Raw genomic sequence first — 16,768 nt, 5'->3', positions numbered from 1 at the left:
GAGGTGCAGTGTATTCTTTTCTCTGTAGTTACATTGCCACACCAGTTTTCTTTCATATCTCCTTTAAAGACAGCTGAACTAGGAATATCAGACACTGAGTGGTACTTGGTCTCTACTCAGACCTGATGGATATATCAGAATAATATCCCCATGAGTTTGCTAGACTCTTCCCTAAGCCTGCTGGAGGATACATTACACTGAGAAGAAGGTGCTCCAAGTCCAGGTTTTTGCTGGGAAGCGCATGATTTTTTGAGTGTCTCTTACCTTAACACTGTTGTTCTGACCTCTCCTTCCTGTGCAGGTGTAAACTACGTGCATCAGTTTTGTGTTGGTGCAGCCAAAGGGGTGCTGAGCCCTTTTGTGCTGCAGGAGATCATCATGGAAGCTCTACAGCGGCTCAACCCTGCCCATGTGCACAACCACCTGCGCACCCCAGCCTTCCACCAGCTGGTGCAGAGGTGCCAGCAGGCCTACTTGCAGGTAATTTGTGGTCTGTTTTCCTGCCAGGCCGCTGCCTGCCCTGCAGGAACTGCCTGCGTGAGCACGTGCAGAGAGGGGAATGGGCCTTGGGTACTGGTAGCTGAACTGGTGTGCTGCCTGATGCATGCCTCGCCCTCAGCAGGGACTGCAGCAGGCACAGCTTGCCTGTGTGGAGGCTGCATACAAAGGACCACACTGTGCTGATTCTTCTAAGGCCTCTTGCCTCCTGTGCTCACCACACTGGATGGAGTGGTTTTATGTTCCATCCTCTTTCTTTCTCACTCCAAGTGCTACACAGATCTTTTAACTTTTTCCTTGCTATGTTTTCAAGCCACCTATCCAACTCTTTCCAGCCTTTTTATTCTTTCCTCTTTTGTAGTCTGTCTTTACCACATCACAAAGCCTTGGCATGGCTGGCTGGTGTGCCAGTGCTGGAAATTAATAGGGGAAGTGGCTTGGTCACCTACCAGTACAGATGACATATCTCAGGTTTTACAAAGGTTTTACAAGATTTTTACCAGGATAAACGTGTTTCCATGAGCCAGCTGCCTGTTCCTTAAAACAGTGTAAACAGGACACCCTACATATACCTACTTCTCTGAGTAAGTGACCATAAGGGTGGTTCTGTAGACATACTGTCCAGGTTTGGTTAGCTGTCCTATCACCTGGATGGTATTTCTGGGAAGTGACAGCTTCTTCACTTGAGCTGTTTTTCTGAGCTCCATTAGGGAAACAGATTTCTCAAAGGCTGGACTGGCAATTTTGGGGCCTTATTTGATAAACTGATGGAAGTAGCAGATGATGACAGACTGCTATCCCTAGAGGTATTTTGTAGCAACTCAGTGCAAACCTCAGCCTTGCCATACCCCTCAGTGCAGATGATGTCCAGTGAATGTGCTGGGTCCCCATGTGTGACGTGCAGAATGAATGGTGTGAGGGCTGGATGCTGGTGGGCGATGGAGAAGGGCTTTAGCTGACCCTTTTGCTCTGTACTATGCCACCAAATGGTGTTTACGAAGAAGAGAATGCCTGCTGATGCTGTGTAGTGCATTTGGTACTCTGAGGGTGGCAGTTGCCTTGGCCACGTTAGGATGTAAGATAGAACACTACTGTCTTTTGAGCTAACTCTCCTCTCTGTCAGAGCCTCTGAGTCTCAGGACCTCTCATGGGGTAACATGGTCGCGTGACGTATCACCTTTGGAGCTCTTGAGTCCTGATAAGAATGTCACCAGCTTGCGGGTGGTGAGCAAATACCTTAAGGCTTTTTCCCTGTTTCCATCCAGTACATCCATCACCGGCTGATCCATCTCATTCCAGCTGACTACGATGACTTTGTGAATGCCATCCGCAGCGCCAGAAGCGCCTTCTGCCTGACTCCCGTGGGCATGATGCAGTTTAATGATATTCTCCAGAACCTGAAGCGCAGCAAGCAGACAAAGGAGCTGTGGCAAAGGGTGTCTCTGGAAATGACCACCTTCTCACCATGACAGTAGGCGGAGCTCCATGGACACACAACCCTTTGCCCCGCATAGCTGTAGTTCCATTTACACCATCCTTCCTTCTGGTGTCTTTTTTATTTTAGTTTTAACTTGTTGGAAACCACTGATTTGATGTATTTATACCATGACATTCCTCTCCAGCACTGTTGCGTGTTGGCGCTCTGCTTTGCTCGCTCTTCCTCCACCTTCCCAGTGGGCTACAGGCTTCAGAGGCATCAGGTAATGAGAAGGAAGTTGAGCTGGCTGCCCTGTGGTGTAGTCACTGCTTTTTTCCCTGAGCCCCTGGAGGCTATCCTGCGAGCAGTTTGCAGTGTGATTACACACGTGTTTGAGGGGTGGGGGAGTCTGTCTGTCTTAAATATTTATTTTGGCATTTATAAATATGTAAACTTTTTTTTTTGTATGGGCTTCTCTTACTCCACACACCATCTCCTGTTGGGAGAGGCTGGGACTGCTGTGCACAGCCAGTGCTCCCTCCATTCCTTTCAGCACCTCCTGCTGAGAGAAGCTGAGACTGGAGTAGCAGGGCCAGGGCCACCTCTGCAGCTTTCTGCAGCAGCTGCTGATGGCAGAGGCTGGAGCTTGGGCAGACAAAGTCCAAGACTGCCCTGAACTGCCTGGAGACTGCCAGAAGTGCTCAGGCTCTTTCTCAAGAGTGTCCCTCACTGGGCATTCCTGGCCCTTAGGATGTTTTGATCCTGGTTATTCGGAGTTGTACAATCGTGTTTCTTTTGGCTGGGGTATTACCCTCCTGTAATCAGTTTCTTATCCCTTATCTCTTCTCGTTTCCTGATTAAACACTCGTTTTCTTAGACTGACTCTCTCTTCTCTCTGCTGTGATGTTGACAGTGATGGAACTGGCCAGCTGTGTGTCAGTGGGAGCTCCTGTGAGCTGATAGATAGCTGTCTTGCCTTGGGAAATAGCAGCCAGCACGAGGCAGGTGGCCAGAGCCAAAGGTTTTTTGCCTGGTACTGCTCTGAGAATGACGTGTCTCTGCAGAGGCTGAGGTACGTGCTGACTGGGTGGTTGAGGGGCGTGAGCGAAGCTGGTGGCCTGGGGCGTCCTGGTGCAGCATCTACACTTCTGCCAGCCTCTGGGTTCCTCTTCCAGTGTGGACAGCAGCAATACCGTGTGGTGATGGGCAGCTCTGTATTTCCAAAACCTTATGCAAAACAGTAGCTGCTTGCACTTAATTGTTAAGGACTAGTGGTGTGCTCCCGTGAGTTTTAAGAGGTTCTTGGTGAACTATCCCAGAGATCCAATAGGGACAGTGTTGCAGAAAGTTAATTTTAGAAAGCTTTTATTTTTGTGCCAAGGAAATTTAAAAGGCTACCGCCGTCTGTAAGCATACAAGCACAGAAATTTCAGGGTTTTTTTAATTGGTAATCAGAAAATTGATGGATGTTAAGAATCTTAATGTCTCAATAGGAATATATTTTGCTTCTTGGATTTAAGCAACGACAATACGGAGCTTTTAGTTTCTGCAAGGTAAAAACGTATGCCTGTGTGATCTTTTCAATGATGCTCTTAAGAAATAAGTTAACTAACTAACTAAATAGGGCAAAGCAGATGAACAGGCTCCTTTGGTTTTCTTCCTGTACTACACAGGCCAGCGTGTGTAATCAAGGTTGTGCTTTTGATTGTACAACAGTAACTATTTAAATATCTCCTTAGAGCCCTTTGTATACCTCCATAAGGTGTTCTGCTGTCTAGTTACATGCTAATTATAAATGCTGATGCTTGTAAGAATGTGTTTAATTTTGTGTTTTTTAAACTAATTCTGTGTTGGTTGTGAGGTGCCTGTTATTGAGCAAAAGTCAAAGCTTTTGAAAGGACAGCCCCATCTCTGGAAAGTCTAGGTTCCTGGAGCACTTTGTCTGGTTCTTGTATGTTCCGAACTGGGAAAGTAGTTTAGAGAAAAAATGAGCTTTCTAATAAAGTCTCATCTTTTCCTTTCCACTTACACTTAGACCCTGAATAGGCAAGTTTTCACATTCCCGCAATTAAAATACATCAGGAGCATGAGAACATTGTCACCAGTATCTTTGGTTTGAGGAAATACAGTGGAGCTGCTTACAGTGAGGTTAGAATGGAAATTACAGGGAAGTGTACTTGCTTTTTGTGTAGTCCCCACAAGTGTGTAAGAGAAAAGAAATAGCAATACCAATTTTCTTCCACTGTGCTCAAAACTTTCTCTTTGTTTTACCTGCTCCAGTCCTTATACAGAGATTGCACTGCTTCCATTTGACAGACCCTGTCAGAGTTGTCTTCCAGCAGCTGCAGAGCCCATGCAGGAAGAGCCAGGGAATCTCACCTCAGACTGACGTCGACCAAAGAAGCAGCTCAGTGGTATGAGCCACAGGTCAGTAGTTTCAGAAATTTCCAGTCTTTTCTCTGAAAAAAGAGAGTACTCAGATGCAGCTGTGAGAAAGAGGAGCTGTGTGACAATGCTGCCTTCTCATTTGTTCTCATCTGTCTGAACACGTTCCACGCTGGGTCTCTGGATCTATTTTATCTTTTGTTGTGCCTGAGCTGTATCCTATGGAAATGTAGCTGAGCAAGGACAGGAAGACAGTGAGAAAGGAGATGATTTTATTTTTTTTTTTTTCCCTGCCATGTGGCGGGTAGACTTTTGAAGTAATCTTTCCCTTATATGAGATTAAGTGAGCACTGGTGTGTTAATTTACCATTAAGTTAAAAAAATTAATTCCCAGTGCAGTCTTGTTAGTTTGGTCACTATTCCAGGTGTGGGGCAAGTAGTTAGGCTTAGAAATTCTGAAGACGCTTGAGCTTAAAACCTGTGAAAGAGCAGAGGGTCACAGCCACCTCAAATTCCCTTTGACTTTCAGCTAACCATTGTGTTTTTTCACTCTGAGTACATGTTCTCTAGGGTCCAAACCCTCACCAGCAACACATGTGCTCAGTGCAGTTTAGACTATCTGCCAGGCAGCTGCCTACTCTAGAGTTCTTCCAGTGTAAGAATGTCTTTTATGTAGCTGAGATGCTGTTTTATTTTGGGGGGGATTGCTCAGGTTTGGCAACAAATGGTGAATTTAGTCAGCATTAATAGCGATGGGTATTTATCCCCACTTATGCGAAGATGGATGAAATTCTGTGACAGGTGAACTTGCAATGGGTTATTGTCTCGTTTGCTGAAGTCTAATTCACCATCCATTCCTTGAAGGTAGGCGGCATGAGGTCTTTAGATTGTATGTCTTCCTTTGTCCCATTTACAATGACTTTCTCTTCCTTGCCAGATTTATTTTTCACATGTGACCATAGGAAATATTTTTTCTCTCCCCTTCCCTGAAGAAGTTAGTGTCCATTAAGTGTCTTTTCCCCTTACCTGTACGTGGTCTTGTCCTTAAAAATAAAGCTGTATCTAGGACAGTAGCATATCTAGAACTTAATCTTTTGATCCCTGCATAATTTCTGAGTTTTTAAGGGGTAACATCTTGGCTTTATTGACTTGGTAAATGTGCCACAACTACAGGTGGACTTTTGGCTTTTTGGCTCATCCAGAAGGAATGGTGTGATGTTTTGTTCTTACACAGTGGATAAAACTGTGCTTGCTCCACATCTCTTGCTACAGATACACCTTTTTTTCTGTATGACTTAGGTAGGTACACCAGTCCCTGTGAGAGCCCCCTTCCCACTGTAGGGGAACACAGAGGACATATTCACCTTCAACCATCTTTCTTGCCTGTGAAAGTTTTCCCTTGGAAGCCTTTTCCAGGAATGTGCTTTAGCAGAACATTACTTGCCTTTGGACTTGTGTCTTTGCAGCCAGTGAACAACCTGAGTTGGAGCTGTTATCTGATGATGTGACATGCCTAGCAGGTAGGACTAGAGTTAGATGAAAAGTGCGTCTTTCTATGCTTTCTTTACTCTCATTTGGGATATGCATTCTGTGTGCCCCAATTAGAGCACCATCTGATGTGATTATGGTAAAACAACAAGAAAAAGGACCTTTCTTAAGTTGCTCCTTTTTTGTTTACTACCTTCCCTCTCATGCCCTAGCGTAATTCAGATATGGATTTTGAACTCCTTTCTGATTCTTGTTCCCATTTTTAGGGTACTTGAACTTGAGGCAAGGTAGGCAAGGCTCCTGTCAAGGAGCATCATTAATCTGTGAAAACTGCAAGTGCAGTTTGGGGATATTCTGTGCTAGGGTTTCAGTTTGAGCCTATGATTAATTAAAGCGTTTTCTCAGGTCTAACTGCCAAATGCAAGCCTTGTGAGCTGTCACAAGGTAACTTCACTGCTGCGTATTGTTAATTGTTGGTATAGTAACAGTGTCTGTGCTCTGTAAGCAATTGTTTTCTGTTCAGTGTTGCCTGTTTGCAGTTATAGCATAGCTACTTAATACTGTACAGTCTGCACTGCACAATTACTCCCTTGCTGTAAGGGGATGGTGAGCTATAAGAAGGGAGGAAAAATGCTAGTAATGCATTAAAGAATCTATTGTGTATAGTACGTGTACATGGATAGCATGCAGTATGAACGTGGAACAGTCCCTTGTGATTTCCTTTGATTTCATACTTTACTTTGCCTTGTTTAAGTCAACCAGGAGCGTATCACTGTTAGAAATGCTGGGGCTTTAAGGGCAACAATTGTGCAGGGCCTTAGTGTCAACACATTGTTATAAAACTTGACATGCGCCTTTTCCAATACTTGACTAGACAGAATTCTGAGAACAGTCTGATTTATAATCCTTTGTTACTAATGCGACGTAAACTTGAGCTGGATTTCAGCCTGCTCTTGCAGGGTCAGAATTATGGATATAGGGTCTGCAAGCATTTTGGAGAGACTAGACAAGTCAATAAAGTGATACGGATGAGAATGGGGAGGATTTGCGTCTTGAAAGGCAAATATTCTTTACAGCCAACAGTAGCTTGAAGAGATAAAGAAACTATTTGTACATATTCCACAACAGTATTATAGAAAAAAGCATCAGGCATACTTTGTTGTACCAAAACCAACTTGTGCTTTTCAGCAATAAGTTAGTTCTTTAACTTTAAATGTTTACTCTCTTTTTTATAATTCCACAAGCCATTATGTAACAAGGGGACAGAACCAAACAAGAGTTACAGCCCAAATAACTGGTGGGACGGTACCACTACTCACTCAGTTGCCTACTGAGTGAATGGATTTTTTCTTCCTAGTGTGAGGCAGCCTGCTGGAAGCACTTGTGTGTGTTAGATTACACTGACTTGGTGGCCTACTCAGATGCACAGTGAGTCAGCGAAGGGACGAACAACCAGCTTCATTGGGCATGTTCAGGTCAGTTTGTCGTTAATTTTCTTACCCTGTTATTATTGCTACAGCAAAATGACCAGTAAGGAACCAAAGGTGTCTCTTAGTCAGCTGTGCATTTGAGACCACTGAAAAACAATAGGACCAGCTTATTTGCTCAAGATGCTCGTTAGATTAATGTAACTATAGACTCTTGTGTTTCTTTCTGATTTCCAGTATCTGTAGGCTTCTGCCAGGATTATACCCTTGTGGTGCTGTCATCTTTTTTTTTTTTTTAAAGGCAATTTTCAGGGATCAGATTGTATGTAGAGTTGAGCCATGCTACCTACATAGAACTTCTTCCAGGACCTTTAAAAGTTTTTTTTACCCTTTAAATGGAGAATCATACCAGTTGCCAGCATTGCCCTGTGTTTCCTATACTGAATAAAAAGCAGTCTATTACTAAGTATCTTTCTGATTGAATTCCAGAGGTCATGAATGAGTGAGTAAAAGTTTCAACTTAATGTTGCTGAGCATTCTTTGCTAAGATTTTAAAAAAAAAAAAAAAAAAGGATACAGAGCTTTCTCTTGCTGCCTTGACTGAGGGACCATCACCAGTTTAACAGCCCTGACATTTAGAAAGCCCCTCACACATTTATTCCTGGTACCTTATTATTTCTTTTTTAAAAAAATATTTGAATCTATTTCCTTGAAAATTTACCACAATCCTGAGATAAAGTATGAAGTAATTGTCTACGTGACAACCTGTAATGGATTAAAAGAAGGAAGCTGTGTGTAACATTAGCAGTAGCACAGTTCCTGGGATCTTTCTGTGTAAAAAAATAATAATAGTAGTAATACCTGCTCTTTTGATGCTGTATTTGTTTCTGAAGTACCTGCTGAAGTGAGAGCTGAAAGGTCGTTTTTTACAATTCTGTCACTACTGTGACTAAATATTTTCTTACCACTTGGATATAAGGTTACTGTAGATCTACCCACGGGCTGCTGCCCAAGGCCACGCGATGGATGCATATCTGGACAGAACGTTCACAGCAAAGCTCTGTTGCTGCAGCTTGGAGCTACTGCAGTATAGCTGGGAATAGCTCAAACGTCATCACTAGTACAAACCAGTAAGAATGAGTCTCCAACCACAGGTTCTCTGTGCTGGCATCTGCAACCCTACAGATGCATGTGCAGAGAAAGAAACCTTCAGTACACTGTTACTGCTGCAGAAAAAAACTTACAATTGTAATTAAAACAAACACCTCCCAGATATCAGCTGTAAGAGCTGGAGTAGGATTTCCCTTTTTTTTGTCTTTACCGTTTTACCAGCTGACGGTCCATGACATCACTCCAAAGCATCACAAAGAAGAAAAATAAGTAGTACATTTATTGAATCCACTTACTACTACTTCTAGCTTTTATTCAGACACTTGTGCTCAGTTTCGAGAGCCAAGAATTTCTTCATTATCATTCAATGTGAATGATGCTGTACATGATCCAGTGCAGGAAGTTGGGCTCTTCTCTCCACCAGGAGTGAGAGAGGTGTTTCTAGTCTTTCTGTCCTGTTTTTTTTTTTTTTTTTTTTTTTTGGCTGCACAAAATAACCCTTTCCAAGGGCACGTGAAATAAAATACTATATTGCATACTTTATACATTTACATACAACGGTAAATGCACCATTCATTCAGAAATACACAATACCTAAGGCTCAATGGAAAAGCTTGGTTGAAGCAACTTTTCTTCCCTAACAGGAGAAAAGGAGCTCACGACATTTGTTGAAGTTCCCATGATCTGTGTTCGCATGGATCCTGCCCCCCTAAACTGCAGCAATAGTTATGGGCCATCTGTGTTCAGGAGGGGGGGATGATGGCCCACATGACTTCAGAAACCCACGGCTCAGCAACAGAAAACCTGTACAACCATGACGGAGGATTTCCTCTGAGAAAAATTATCTGGCAACTGCTGGAGGAGGCACAGCACCTTAGTGTACTTACTTGACTATGTGCAGACAGTAATCTAAACAACGAGCCCCTTTTGGATACAGGAAACCACTTAGAACTCTAAGCTTCCCCTTTATCTCTGAATGATACTTACTCTTGACTGTTTTTTGTATTTCTCCTTGGATTGTTGGACTGCAGGGGGACTAAACACGTGTTAGCTATCAGCATACATGGTAGAGACCCTGGAGCTGTTGAAAAGACAAAAACGTTGCTTTTTTAAAAAAAGCTGATCAGACACAGGGAATTGAACAATCTGTTTCAGCCTTATTTAACAATACCTGAGCTTTGCCTCCCCCAGCTACTGTGCTCTGCTAACACAGGCCTCCAAAGTGCTCTAAAGGGGACTTACTATTCCTTCCATTACCTTCTGAAAAGGCTAAAGTCCCTACAGAGAAATATTTGCCACGTTGTCACATATGGCAACCTTTTCCCTAAGATAAGAAAATAATTCTGTGTCAGTATCTGCAGCTTTGCCTTATCTCTCACTGCCCATTGACCAAAGTCATTGGACACCACATCACACCTGCAAAGCTGCAGATAAGGAGAGGCAATCTTATTTCTGTTACATGTCTCCAAAAAGGTGCAGTCCTCAATACCCACACACAGTGGCACTGTAAGTAATAACCATGGCCACTGTCTTCCACATGGGGAGGAACAAGGTGTTCTTGTACCTTGCTGTTGCCAAACACACTGCTAGATAAAGCTGGGGTTCAAGGGACCAGATTCCCCTTTTATTAAGCTGCTCCTCTTTTCTCAGCAGTGGGCTCAATACCTTACCTCTTAAATCTTTTTTTTTCTGGACTCACAAGAGAAAGACATCAACCCTCCAGCTAGTGCCCATTTCATATACCGAGAAGAGTAATTTAAACATAAAATGTTAACTGCTCTCTCTCCTGCTTGAAGTAGGGCAGGCATTACAAATCCTTCCTGCAAGTAAGAGTCAGAGTGTAACACACCAATAATACCCAAGAATGAGATTTGTACTCCATGCCCCAGGGCAGTGTCAGAGGTAGCAGCCCTTCCCAATGGCAGGGAAAGGTTCCACGTGCACGTTCTCTGCTACTGCTGATTTGTCCAGTTGTTCTGGCTTGACAAGAGATGGCATCATAGCGCATGTTGGAGCACCACACATCCCAATGGCACTGGGGACAAGGGAGTCCCCCTCAGCTCCAGCTGGAGTTCTGCAGTTCCTCCCGCAGCCAGGATGGAAGGGGCTGTCCAAGTCTGTTCATCAGCTTGGATAATTCAATGTTGTGCTCCCGGTAGAAGTCTCTTAGGAACAGCCGTGACTGTGTGGAAAAGACAAGCCACATTAGTGTAAAAGAAAATGTTACCCTGAGCACGTTTCTGTCCCTGTTCCACAGGTCATTTCCTACCACTGATGGTAGGAAAATCCAGGTTTGTTTGCTTATTGTGTTTCATGTTTCTGTATCTCTTGCTGCCAATAAATTTGAGACAGTTACTCACCGAGGAATCCATATCAGGATATTTTCTTCCTTTACTCTTTCCTAGGCATTTAGTCTTTCCTCCATCTAGCAGCTGGCACCAAAATCCTTTTGCTTCATCAAATCTGAAAAGGACACGTGTGTTTATAAGATATAGCCACATGCTCAATTAGTAGCAGCAGAAATTAAATAACTCCACAGCTATTTTGCATTTCAGTGCTTTTTTGTTTGTTTTGTGCTATTCAGTTGTTTTTATTACTTCACTACTGCGACAAAAAATCCTTTACAACCACAGTTGGTTCGGCTTTATGGAAATTTGAGAAGTAACTTGGTGTTACAACATTGGTCTGTCAAGCTTTGGTGAAAAAAATCGATGTTTTAGTGTATATCAAATTCTTTTAAAACTTCTCTTTAGTTGAGAGGTGTTAGACAATTCCCCTGTGTGTTTAAAGCCTCGGTGCTTCTTCTCTTTCTAAAACATAGGTATAAGGCAATATTAGGAACCATGTCAGGTCTATCCTGTCCCTCAATCAAAGCTGAGGTTGAGGGACAAGTACCAAACTCTGAGGCAAGCTGACCAATACTGCTTTTCTGATCCTGGGTGAAGGGAAGGGGAATCATAACAGCCAGTATCAATACTGTATATAGTCCATTTAATATCATGACACGTGCTTCAGCAAGTAAGGCTTTCAAGTAATCTGACATTTCTTTAAATATGCACACACCCCCTTAGAAAACTCCTGTAGGAGGAGAGGGCCTGAATTGGTACTACTCTCTGTTGTGTTGAAGAAAGGGCAATTGCACACCGACACATTTACCACCCTCAGCTAGCACAGGCTGATAGCAGAGAAGATGTGAAAACAGGTTTCAGCTGCAGAGAACAATATTATATGATTCAAGATCGCCAGTGGGCTTACAAAGTTTCTGCTGAAGACTGATATTGCTACAGTTCACCTTGAGCTAGGACTTATTTAATCTGTTCAGATTAATTGCACTTATACTGTGGACAACAATCACAGCAGTGGCTGAGTAACATCCTTCAACTTAGCAGCAGCAAGGTACTGCCTCTGCTAACTCTTCCTCAGACAGCTCTGGGCAACTGTCAAGTCCACGTCTTCTGTAATAATAAGCTCTTTACCTCAAAACTGTGTGATGTGTCCCTAATCTCCATCTAGGTGAATATAAGCCCGTCACACATTTTTATCGTACCGCTTTCTGCCAGATTCAATGTATACCACAAAGCATAAAGGAGCTCTAGTAATTCCAGCACCTTTAGTGAAACCACAAAGACCAAATGGAAAACATCATAATTACTGCTGTGAGCAGCTTCATGCTTCTCCATGACAGTGCCAAAAAAAAAACCCTCCCCTTTCATTTCTGGAAAGACTAAGCGATGATTTCAGTCTAGTATCTCATGCTATCCAAACACGACCATCTGAACCTAATTTGGGTGTATAGACAACCTCTGAAACCTTGTCAGGTCTTGCAGTCAGAGGTAAGACATGTTCTTCCAATCAAGTTAGTATCACACTTGGCTAAGAAAGCAGCTTCCCCCAAAACAATTCCCTACCTGAGGGCCTGGGTGTAGTTGAAGAGCGGTGTAACTCCCAAAAACTTCTGGATGTTGTCCATTACAGAGGCAGGGTTGTGTCTCAGCTCCTGACCATCCACAATGAGAATCTGAAATAAAAGCAGCCACCTGAACCTCTGACAGCTTGTGCTGAGTGACATTTGTGAGCTTTCTGTCTCTCAGAACTGCCCTGGGCCTTCACTCACATGAGTAAAGTCTACTGACATGTCTATTCCAGAGCCACGTGGGGGGATACGGCCCAAAAAAGCCCAACAGGCTTTGCTTAATAAACTTGTCTTTGGTCAAACTTCCCAGTAACTGAGCACTGAGGCGCAGCAATAGCATGATTTATAGATTGTCTCATGTATCCTTTTTTAGATGTCAACCATTAGGCTAAGTATTCTTCTGTAACCTAAGATTACTCTCCTGTTACATGTATGATAGACAATAATGAACACTTGTGCTAATACATTACTTGTTCCAAAGAACACAGCAGAAAAACAGTCACGTGAGCTGACGTCTGGGCAAAGGAGGAGACCCTCACCCACAGCAAGTACAAGGATGGCGTACCAATACAAAGGTACCACCGCAAAGAGTAGCCATACAATGTGATTTATTTCGTTATTTAAACAGTGACCACACCGTTGGTTTCACTGGCTCTATCATTCCTCACAGGAATAGTAAAGCATTGAGATTCAAGCCCAAGAACATGACAGTACATTTTATGGAGGAACAGTCAATGTTTGCCTGCTCCAGCTCCACAGACACGGAGGAACACAGTAACTATGAAGGAGGCAGGCTGAACTATTAGTTAAGTTCCTAATTCTCACACACAGAAGACATGGGTGGCATTTATCATGCTGACAACATTTATCATGCTGTCCTGAAGGAGTTCCTACTTGCCACAACCTCTCCTTGCGATATGGCACCAGTGACTTCCTCTTTCTGCTAAATATTCCACAACAAATAGCTGGACTGCACCAGTCCCATTCTGACAGTAACCAGGGATATAGGTCTTGCTTTGTTCTCCCTTTTCTCTTTTAGTCTTGGCAGATCTATCACGTGCAGTTTATTCTCTGCCAAAAGAGCAGCCTAAAGTGACTAACGGGCATTGTAAGACCGCTGGAGTACAGACTGTATGAGCAGAACTGCAGTAACAGAAAGGAATTGAAAAAATATTTTCCCACCCACAATGTAGTAGACAGTCTTGGGAATTTAGAGACAGAAATGGTCTGTAGTGTATATTAATTGACCTTTTGCAAATTTATACACAAAACACAGAAACCTGACATGTCTGCAGTGAAATTTCCCCTCAGCAGACATCTGAAGACTTCACAACATGGAAACTACAAGTGGCAGAGTCCAAGAGCCTCTCTTTAAAGCAAGGAAACCACAGCAAGTGGATGAATACCCGCTGGGCCTGTAGAGGGTCCCAGGGCTGCAGGCTGCCTAGATGAAAGGGAGTGCTGACACTGCTGTTCGTCCTGAACCTCTCAAGCCTGGGGAGCTGCCTGGGAGATCACAGAATTGCCTTGTACTCGTTTACTTTTACAAATGCAGTAAAGAACAAAATTGAAGTATTCAAGTCTGATTTCTTACCAGCTCATAATAGGAATAAGCAAGTGGTGGTTCTTGTTCCAAAAGACAACACAGAAGGTGAAATGAAAACAGAACGTAAGCGGTTGGAGGGGATGGAGTTGGGAGGAGAGAGAGGGGTTTGTTCTCAGCTCCCCAACAATAAGCCTCGAAAGGGTCCCAAGAGACCACTCCCTGCTTTGACATCTAAGTTTCATGCCAGCCAGCAGTGTCCATCCCCTGGGCCCAAGGGTTTTGCATGATCTCATCCAAACTCAGCAATGTCAAGGCATCATCAATCTATTTCACCCTACTGCCAAATGTCCTACCTGCCCAGAGGGGTAGTACGTCAGCCAGCGCTCCAGGTGAGTTGAGTACCAGCCAGGGAGCAGGCATCGGCTCTGCAGGTTGCGCAGTTCCTGAGGGGCCTGGGATTTTGCAGAGATCACTTGGAAGAAGGTGTAATTGAGTGCCACAGGGTCATTGTGAGCACGCTGGTGCTGAAAAACATAAGCTGAATTAAGGAGCAGGAAAACAAAATTCTACCTTTCCCATGCCAGCTTGCACACCAATGTGCAGACCCTTTGTGGACTTTGTCCACACCCTGCAGGCAGCCTGTAGAAATGGATCTATGGCTTTCTGCCCCACTGGAACATTTGTCTTGCCCTCACCCAAAAAACAGTGTAGGAAAGTTACCTGGTACCATGAGTAGGCTCGGTCAGCAGGGTTGATCAGAACTGTAATGATTTTGGCTCGAGGAAGCAGGGCTGCACCACGTTTTGGTACCACCTCTGTGTCAAAGTAATTGGCACTCTTCTCAAACATGAAGTCTGTGCTGGCATTGGAGGGGATGGGAAAGAATTCCATGTACCTGCCGAACAGACGGGATGCTGGTGAGCAGCATGGTCTGGTAAAGACAAGGCACTGCAAGCTCTAGGAAAAAAATTCTGTTCACAAAAAAGGCCAGAACCAGACACCTGCCCTGCCACTGACCACTTGTTTAGACCTAAATCATTTGTCTCTTTGTACCTCAGTTCATAGCTGAGACACGGGGTCAAGAGCTTTGCTGTGCCTCACAGAAGCCTGTAAAATCAGTAACACAGAAACTCTAAGACATCTGAATAATGGGAAGGGAGAGGGTAAAGAGGACAAGACTCTGTAAATCACTGGAAGACTGCTCTGCTGGAATTTAAGCTTAAAAACTCAGATTGTATCCTAAACACAAACATTACCCTCTTGCATGTGGTGCTATATTCAGCTCAAGTTGGACAGCTTTTCCAGGGGATGCACTTGAAAGCCTATGCTTTCTAGGCCCATCTATCAGCTAGCAGTACTGCTCTGCAGCACGGACTCACGGGAGCTTCACTCAAGTACCAAACACCTTCCAGTATCTTTTCAACAGTCCTCTAAGTGAACAGAGAGGTCACACAAGGTCCTGCATCGCACTGGGAAGGAAATCCCACGGCAGAAATCTTACAGCTGTCCCTCAGAGCCAGACATGGGGGAGGGGTGCCACAGTGCACCCAACTGTGAAGCTTCAAGCAAGACATACCGGCAGTTTCTCTGCCTGGAAACACAGTGGCATGATAGTGCCTGGTGGCTATTTTCCTGCCAGGTGGAAACACTTCACCATAACTACATACTTGTACAGGTGGAGATCAGGGTATGCATGTGGCCAAAGAGACACTGCAGTCAGCGTAAGGCAGGCAGTGACATCTCTGTAAACCTGAGGGGCACAGAACAACAGTGTGGAGGTTGTCCCCTCTGTCCTCTGCGTCTTAACTCAGAACCCAGTAGGAACTTTTCAGTGAGCACACTGCTGTCTGTTTTGCATGTCAAATGAGAAGAAACCTCATGACAGTGGTGGGTTCAACAAAGAATCTCTACATTTTTAAAGCTAAATCATGCCCATAAGTACCTCCTGGTGAACAGTTACTAAGATCCCAAACTACCCATCCTGCTCCTGGGAGTAAACAGTTGGGTTAGCAGGAAAACAGTGTGCTGAGCAATAGCAATGAAAACAACTGGTTAGAAATGGAGAAGCTACTAATAAGTCTGAGGTGGACACAGAGACAGTCTCAGGAAAAGACAACACGTGCAACTTATCACAGAAGAACAAATGTCAGGATTCTTACCAATCGATTCCTTTATGATAGTTGGGTCCATTGAAAAACTGGATCTCCTCAAAGGTGGATGGACTTGGGAAGTTACTGGTGACGGCTGGATGCAAGGTCAAGAAGAAGTGCACAGCTGTGGTGCCTGCAACAGGAACCAGTTAACAGGACCCGGGTCACACACAGTTGGCTGAATGAAAGGCTTTCTCTACTCTGCACAGAACAGTCTCAGATGGGCACACTCCTGTTACACACGGCTCACGCAGGTTCCAACAGCAGTCACACCAAGCACTTTGGGGCTGAGCATGGCTCAGCAGTTCAGTCCCAGACTTTAACTCATGCAGCTGGTTTAAGCCACCTCCTTAGCACAGCAGCTGCCACCCATGGTGACTATGTTGCGTTCTTGCCATGGCTGGGCTACTCCCATCCTTTTTTTTCCTGGTAGCACAGCCACACTGTCATGCGGCAGAACCCAGACCTGCTAAACAGATGTGACCTGGGCACTGCAGGACAACATCATATGCTTGGGAAGGAGATGTACTAGGGACATCAGTTTCCTCGGATGAGAATTCAGCTAGAGATACAGCTCGGCCTGGCTCTGCTGTGGATGTTTTCCTTTACCCAGCCTAGCCTGACAGTCCTGCTCGGCACCCAGCTGTAGGGCTCCAGCAGGTCAGTAAACTGGATGCCAGGGGAAGGTTTTCTTACTGTGCCATTGCAAGCAGCCTGGGCCAGGACATAGGAGGGCCCACACTGCACACACACCAACAGAACTTCACAGCGACACCGGCAAGAGACAGCAGTTTGGCTGGGAAAGCTTCCTCCCACAGGCCAGGATCACCATTT

At 44.4% G+C, this 16,768-nt stretch overlaps 2 protein-coding genes across 7 annotated transcripts in view; one reads left to right on the top strand and one right to left on the bottom strand.

Moving 5' to 3' along the window:
• The window catches only part of ZSWIM8 (zinc finger SWIM-type containing 8), a 67,530-nt gene extending 60,026 nt beyond the window's left edge, over positions 1–7,504 (top strand). For all 3 annotated transcript variants that reach the window (XM_035329732.1, XM_035329731.1, XM_035329730.1), the window contains 2 exons: positions 302–480; positions 1,764–7,504. In XM_035329732.1, the coding sequence (XP_035185623.1) occupies positions 302–480; positions 1,764–1,967 (383 nt within the window). In that variant the 3' untranslated portion in view covers positions 1,968–7,504. The remainder of the gene's footprint in view (positions 1–301; positions 481–1,763) is intronic.
• A 1,936-nt stretch (positions 7,505–9,440) lies between these two features.
• The window catches only part of NDST2 (N-deacetylase and N-sulfotransferase 2), a 49,498-nt gene continuing 42,170 nt past the window's right edge, over positions 9,441–16,768 (bottom strand). For all 4 annotated transcript variants that reach the window (XM_035329739.1, XM_035329738.1, XM_035329740.1 and 1 more), the window contains 6 exons: positions 15,944–16,067; positions 14,505–14,679; positions 14,138–14,308; positions 12,234–12,343; positions 10,686–10,788; positions 9,441–10,507 (listed from right to left, as the gene is read on the bottom strand). In XM_035329739.1, coding sequence (XP_035185630.1) covers positions 10,382–10,507; positions 10,686–10,788; positions 12,234–12,343; positions 14,138–14,308; positions 14,505–14,679; positions 15,944–16,067 — 809 coding nt within the window. In that variant the 3' untranslated portion in view covers positions 9,441–10,381. The remainder of the gene's footprint in view (positions 10,508–10,685; positions 10,789–12,233; positions 12,344–14,137; positions 14,309–14,504; positions 14,680–15,943; positions 16,068–16,768) is intronic.

This window comes from Oxyura jamaicensis, chromosome 6 (assembly GCF_011077185.1).
Source record: "Oxyura jamaicensis isolate SHBP4307 breed ruddy duck chromosome 6, BPBGC_Ojam_1.0, whole genome shotgun sequence".
Taxonomy (NCBI): Eukaryota; Metazoa; Chordata; class Aves; order Anseriformes; family Anatidae; genus Oxyura; species Oxyura jamaicensis.
Note: the sequence above shows the minus strand (reverse complement) of the source record. Positions and strands in the feature narration are given on the sequence as shown.